The sequence below is a fragment of the Penaeus vannamei genome, chromosome 10, assembly GCF_042767895.1.
Source record: "Penaeus vannamei isolate JL-2024 chromosome 10, ASM4276789v1, whole genome shotgun sequence".
NCBI lineage: Eukaryota > Metazoa > Arthropoda > Malacostraca > Decapoda > Penaeidae > Penaeus > Penaeus vannamei.
Window position 1 is genome coordinate 9977925 of NC_091558.1, and position 7500 is coordinate 9985424.

The following is a 7500-nucleotide window of genomic DNA, read 5'->3' on the forward strand; positions in this document are numbered from 1 at the left end:
CTAAAAGTTAGAATTATGTAGGAAATCAATTATTTTATGCTATATTTGGATGATTATAAATCATATTGGTTTCTGGCATTTACTTCCAGAATTTGTTTGGGCATTCTCATGTTTACTGACAATAACACAATGGGATGTACAAAGAGAAAGAGAGAAAAGAAAGGATTTGTTAATGAAAATTACATTGCTCCCAGAAATTCAGTGTTGGCCACCAAAATTGTCAGCGTTGTGAATGATTGTTGCACCCATGGATAGTTACAAAAGTCAGTTTCATAATTTCTTGCAAAATCCAGTGTACACAGCAAATTTTGACTTGAATTTAGGCTATTCGTGTTCAGGTTGCAAATATTTTTTTTAGAATTTTATTTGAAAAAGCTTTTCTTTTTTTTTTGTCATTATCTGTATGATGCATTTTGCACTTGACATCATTAAGTAGAAAATATGAAAACATGTGATTTAGCAGGAAAAAAGCTAATGAATAGATAGAAAAAAAAGGAAAATCATGCTGTTTTATTCAACTAGAATTGTTGAATTACCAGTCATCACTTTCTTTTGAGTGTTACTTTTATTTATGTTCCTTTTGATTATTTATGTCAATGTAGGAAAAAAACTATGATAACATCTACCTCATGGAAACTGTCCTTATCAGTTTTTTATGACTTCAGTTATGCTAATTTTTGAACTTATATCATATACTCAGAGTAATTTCAAATTTTGGTATTCTTATGAAGAGGATTTAAAATACTTACAAATTATCATACATAAGTGTTAGATAATACACTTGCAGTAACTAAAGGTATTGAAAATATATGCACAATAAAAATAAGAAAAACATGGACCAATAATTTATACACATTTGAAATTTTATGAAAATCTATTGTGTCATTATCATTATTATTATCTTTTGCTGAATATGTTTCAGATCCTTCATTATGTTTTCAATATTGGAAATACATCATGTATTTATCTGTACACCAAAACCTCTGGTATCCTCATTTCCACAAACAGGGTTATGGTAGGGGTTTTAATATCATTGTAAATGGACATTGGATAACCATAAAGACAGTCATTTCCCATTGTTTCCTAATTTGACACGTGATAAGTATGGACAGGCGAATAGAGGTGAAGGCTGGCTTGTTTACCAAGACATTAGTAAATAAAAAAAAATAAAAAATTGAATGTGGTAAGCTGGTGTTTCTATATGGTTTTATTCATAACTGTTACAAATGTTCAGTTCTCTTTAGTTCCCCAAATTTATGGCATTCATTTTTTTCGAGTAGTGACCCAAATTCTGTTTCTGCCTATTAAAGCAGCTCAAAATCTCTCAAACCCATACATTTATTGATTGTCAAAATATTTGATAACTATTTAGAATTTCAGAGTAGGAGAGGACAAAATTAATAATGCTTAGTTCTATCTAATCATATATAGACATAATATATCAAGGACACAGTCAAATACCATGATACCAAATTGGTTATGGAATCTAGAAATTAAAAGACGCTGAAATATAGTACATGATAAAAGACTATATCATGGATGTCAAAATGTTTTTTAGAAAAGCCAAAAAGAAGAAGAAGAAGAGGAATCTAGACCATAAGAGAATATTAAGCCCCATTTGGCAACTCCTTCATGTATTCCCGAGCAAATATGTGTTTTCCTTTGTTAAGCTAGGAGATAAATTCTGTACTCTGTGAGCAGGAATTTTTTAAAATTTGTGTATATATATTATCATTTCACACAAGTAAAAATTTCATGTTGTGATTATGAGTATTAGTATTATTTATGATAATTATTATTATTGGTAATATTATTGTTATTGCTATTATCATTATTATTAATATTATTATTTATGATGAGGATGAGGATTATGATTATAGTTATAATTATTATAACTATAATTATAATTATGGTTATTATTATGATTATGATTATTGTAATTAATATTGTTATTATTATTATTATTATTATTATTATTATTATTATTATTAATATTATTATTATTGTTGTTTTTGTTATTGTCATCAGGATTGTCATTTTCATTATCATCACTATTATTATAACAGTAATGAAAATAATCATAATATGGATTATTATTATTATTATTATTTTCATCATGATTATAATAGTTATTATTATTATTATCATCAATAGTAGTGGTTGTAGTATCATTATTATTTTCTTGTTATTTTAACTGAAAGAGCTGATGTAATAGATGCCAGCTATCTCAAAGAAAGCTTTGCACACGTTTTCATAATTATTAATAGACCACTGCTGATGTAGTTAGTCATGTTTTTATTATGGTTTTTATTTTACTTGCTACAATGTGGTTATTTTCATAGTATTAGCCTTACATTGGAAACAAACATCAGGATTACAGAAAATTGCTTTGTAGATAAAGGTGTTCATATGTTTAACAGTTCCAATCTGAAAAGGGATAGCAAATGCAGTAATGAAATAGATCAGCATTAATGGAAAAGGGAAATTATACAGCTGTATATTTAAAAGGATACATAGACAGACAGAGAAATTTAGACATAGATATATCATTATATTTGAATGGGCCTAACAAGAGATTGTCAGCCAGAAGTTATTTTGTCATTCTTTAACTTCCATACTAAACGGATACTATGAACCCCCCAAAAAAGGCATATAGGGAAATCAGGAGAAATGATGAATGATAGCATGGTTTGTTAATACTTGTGATTATTGTTTTCATTCGTGGAAGAAGAAAATTCTTACATTACTAAAAAGATTGTAAATTTTCAACTTATACTTTGTCACATACTTTTTATACAAAATGGCATACGTATAAGTCATATACAGTTATAGACCTTATTTTCTTTCTTTTTTCCTTGTTTCTTTCCACTTTCACATACTCTTGTCGTTATCTCATCATCCAGCCATAAAGGATTTGTTAGAGCCACCCCTTGACTTTGGTTACTAATTCATCGTCTCACAAATTGCAGTGATGATGTCGGGGGAACCAGACTACGAAGCAGCCGTGGGGCTCATTAGACACCTGCCGACAGAGGAGCTCCGAGACTTGGTCAATAACGATGACAAGTTAGCAGAGCTCATGAAAGACCTTCCACAGGTGAGCTTTCAGATGCTTGTTGATTTTCTCACTTTCTGCAGTTGTTATTTGTTTTTTATATTTCTATGTAGTAGTGAGATCTAGAAAATTTATGTAATAATTGTTTTGTTGATGTAACTGTTGAGTGTTACACACATTTTGGTATATAATAGTTTGGAAATATTGATAAAGAAGGAGCCTGTTTTTCTTCTAATATAAAGAGTTATGTATATAAAAGAGAAAACAATAATTAGAAGAAAAAAAGCATGATAAAGTATAACTGTTTTTGCCTCATTCACTGAAATTCAACCCTATCCTTTAATGCAAAAGGGTACCAATACAGTGACTACCTCAGTTACTGGTGATTGTTTATAGATATTACTCACAGTAAGAGATAACTGCAACATCTGCCTTACCATAATCCATTCATAATTTTGCCTTGTTTTTACCACAGATGAAGAACCTGGCCAGCGAACAGGAGATGCTCTTGGCAGCTAACAAGTCTTTAGCCGAGTTCAACCTTTCGCTGGAGCCTAAACTCTCACAGGTATTGTCAATTGCCTTCTGATGTCGTTGTTTTAAGTTATGTTAGCTGTAGTAAAAAGAATTGGGAAAGCGACTGATTAGAAAGGAACTTCTATATTTTTCTAGAAACTCAAGTGACATGTCTGTGAACTTAATTGAGTTGTTAGATGCTGTCACTTTTTTGTGTTACAGTTTAAGGTATTTTGGAGTTTCAGTGGTATAAATATTACAGAAATGGGACAAAAATGTTAGCAGTGAGAAATTTTATTTTTTGTTTATGTGTGGTTCAACCGTCTTTAATCTTTTCTGACTATTTAGCTTTATTTTTTTTATTTCACTAGGCTAAACAGAACCTAATTGCAAAATATGAAGAGGCTGCCAAGCTTTCAGAGGAGGTCAACAACATGAAGGGAGAAATTGGTAAGTGTTATTCAGCACTTTTATGAGTTTCAATCCCATATTTCGGTACATGTAGAGAAAACTGAGAAAGTTGCTTCCAACTCATTTCAACCATTTTGGTTGCCATCTTCAGTTAGCTCATTGCCATTATCCGGTATAACCAAAAGAACTGATTGTGGAAACTACAGCCTTTAACTCTAATAGGGCTCATAATGGCTGACTCAAGCCTTTGTGAGGCCGAAACCAGAGTATGAGGGATGCCAGTGAATACTTTGGATTTTTGTCATTGCTTGGTCATTTCCACAATGAGTAGTTTTTAATATAATACTCAGTGAACATGATATGATTATCTTTGACATATATATTTTTAAATTGAAATTTCTTGTAAGTCCCAAGTTGGTATACATTCCCCTTGAATCAGCCCTGCTGCAAACACAGTCGCTTAAAGGAAATGACATCTTGTCATTTCCTGTTCTTGAAATTGCTTTTAGTTATATGATCTTTGTGTGTATTTATTTTACTCACAATATTTTTGCTTCTTTTCCTCCTCTTTTAGGCATATCCACAGTAGAGAATCACTGTTAATTATTTCATTCACTTTATGTAAGTTCCCCCAATCCGTTGTTATAATAATTTGTCTGTTATTACTGATCTTCCAATTACTTATAATCAAATAGAAATGCCAGATTCCCTCATCAATTGCTTGTTTCATTTTTAACCCATTCTGTGTACTATATTTATTAGTACATACAATTAATCTATTATTAAATAAAGAATTGAAAAGTCTTTTTGTTAGGGAGGAGAATATAAACAGGATACCACATTGCTGACACAGCAGAAGAAATAGAAATGCCAGATTCTCCCATCAGTTGCTCATTTCATTTTTAACCCATTCTGTGTACTATATTTATTAGTACATACAGTTAATCTCTATTATTAAATAAAGAATTGAAAAGACTTTTTGTTAGGAGAATATTAACAGGATACCACATTGCTGACACAGCAAAAGGGGCAGGAAGGTTATAGCTAATTAAATCAATATGCATACAGAAAAAGTTTATATAAAATGTTTATCAAGGTTGAAAGGTAATGAGGCTGTTAGTTCAACATTTAGCAATGTAGTTTCGTTAGTTCTACTGGAAGCGGGAAAATTATGGAAGACTAATTTCAGTTTTACCAACACAAAAATAATAATAATAATAGTAAAATAATAGATAAATAAATAGGTGAATAAATAGATAAATAGATAAATAGATAAATAGAATCTAATCTAAGAACCTTATTCATTTTTAACATGTTGAAACCTCAATTTTGGTTTCAGCTGGCCATTTGTATTTTTAGGGGAAGTGTTGTATTTGGCCATATATACTTTTTATAGTATGTGCTCCAGCTGGCCACAAATACCATTGTGGGATGTACCCTTTTTAACCTTTTTCTAAATTCTATCGCTGCCATTACTAACAGCTTTTTGAGAAAACTGCATTGCATGAGAAAGGAAATTATCTTGTGTTATGTTCCTGAAGCTTCTAGAATTATATTTCTTGTTTTTGATAAGATCATAAATATTTCCACATCATTTTATTCATTTCTAATCGCATAAATTTTAAAAAGTAATATTACTTTTTGTAATGAATTCAGTAGCTAGTTCATTTTCTTCCTTTTGTGTCCTTTCACAGCATTTCATTGCCATTGGTTGGCAGTTATTTTTTCTTTCTTGTTTTCTCACAAGTATAAACCAGATACTGCTATGTTGCTTAACCCAGTACTGCCTAGGATGGCATGTATGTATTTACCATGCCCACTGTGATTGCAGTTTATTAATTGGGTTTCAAGATAGATAACTTCACAAATGCTTAGTCACCAAGGAGTCACTTACTATGACTACCTACCAAACCTGTTCACCCTTTTTCTTGATTTTTAGAAATATTATCTTTTAGCTTATATTGCTATTAGTAATATATATAACATTATAATTTCTATAATATTAACATCATCAATATTGATAGCTTTGGTAAAGAAGAGAAAAGAAAAAATATACACCAGGAAACTCAAGGAAAGGGGAATTCAGGTTAGGTCACTAATTAGGTCTCCTAATTGATTCGTATGTAGCCATTTGTGAGTAAAGACATTTCACAAAAAAACTAGAGTAAACGGTGAAGGAACTGTTTTAAAGCCTTATCACACTAGCACCTTTTCCATCAATTTTTGCATTTCTGTATGAACTTTTCATATGGAAATGGATTGATCTCATCACACTATCAAGGGAGAGTGAGGTTCTGGGAATCACATGAGCATTCTCATACATATCACATCATGTTATTTTAAAGTAATTCCACTGTATATTTTGTATATAGAAATATTTTAGAATTTTAATTTATGTTTACATTAACTTATGTATAATTTATCAATGAAAAAAAAAAAATCAAAGTATAAATCCTGTGTAGCACAAGACCAAGACAGAAATTAGTCAGATGGAAATGGTCACAACCGTTGTCATCTATGAGGTATTATGTTTGCAAAGGATACTCATAGGAAGTCTCAAATTCAGGTGGAAATGAAAAAATTGACAGGAAAAGTGCTTGTGTGTGATAGGCCTTTAAAGGCCCAATCACATCAGCAGCAATGGGTTAACATTTCGGGGTAAACCAGTTGGCTTTTCATATGGAACAAGCTACTGATCCATCATTCCTTTGCAGTTTTAGTCGTATTTCATTTTCAATGGGCAAAAAGAATAGGATAATATTGTATGGTTTTATTTCATATCATGTTTACTGAAACGATAATTCACTTCTGTTGGGTAAAATACAGCCGATAGCTTGAAGTGTAACAATTTGCTTTTACTTAATTTCTTCAGATATTTTGTCATTGTCTTCATAATTATCCAGTAATTTGAATTCACATTTTATGGCATGAATTTGCAAAGATTTAATGTGACTGCAGAGTAGTACAGCATGAAGGAAGACAATAAAAATAGCAAAGTTGAAGTTTATTTCAATTTAACATGGACAGAATGTTAATAGATTTGTTATAGCTAATTAGTAAGTGTGACTAGAGTTTCTATGAGGTTCCCTTGGTGTTCACGAAGTGCTCGCTCTGCCTTCACTTTGGGGATTTCTAGCTCCTTCATGATTAGCTCAACATCTTCCTTCTTGATCGACACTTTCATCAACTCTTGTTCTTTTGCAGACTGAAAAGAAAGATTTATTTTTTTGACAATTCCTCGATATCATTGGACAGTGCATATGTAATGTTACCAACTGATTGTTTTTATTTGAAAAATCAAAAGAAAAGCACATAAAAATATTGGAAAGCTAGACATACTGTAATATTATGTAATACAAGTAAAGATGAGCTAATCTAACCTCCCTAGCTGGGGATGACTAACTTTAAATATTATTTCAACTAATACGAATATGTATATTTGCGAGAGCTCTAATCATAAATTCTTTATTTACTGATGGAGTCAAAACATTATTGCATATGGGTAAAAAAAATACAGC

The 7500-nt window shown here is 30.8% G+C and overlaps 2 protein-coding genes across 4 annotated transcripts in view; one reads left to right on the forward strand and one right to left on the reverse strand.

Annotated features, from left to right (window-relative positions):
• The window catches only part of LOC113825117 (vacuolar protein sorting-associated protein 37B), a 12423-nt gene that overhangs the window by 1183 nt on the left and 3740 nt on the right, over positions 1–7500 (forward strand). For all 3 annotated transcript variants that reach the window (XM_027377898.2, XM_027377899.2, XM_070126288.1), the window contains exons 2-4: positions 2970–3097; positions 3531–3623; positions 3943–4021. In XM_027377898.2, coding sequence (XP_027233699.2) covers positions 2972–3097; positions 3531–3623; positions 3943–4021 — 298 coding nt within the window. In that variant the 5' untranslated portion in view covers positions 2970–2971. The remainder of the gene's footprint in view (positions 1–2969; positions 3098–3530; positions 3624–3942; positions 4022–7500) is intronic.
• Positions 6738–7500, reverse strand: part of LOC113825119 (huntingtin-interacting protein K) — a 1676-nt gene continuing 913 nt past the window's right edge. Inside the window, exon 2 of the mRNA XM_027377900.2 lies at positions 6738–7187. Coding sequence (XP_027233701.1) covers positions 7032–7187 — 156 coding nt within the window. The 3' untranslated portion in view covers positions 6738–7031. The remainder of the gene's footprint in view (positions 7188–7500) is intronic.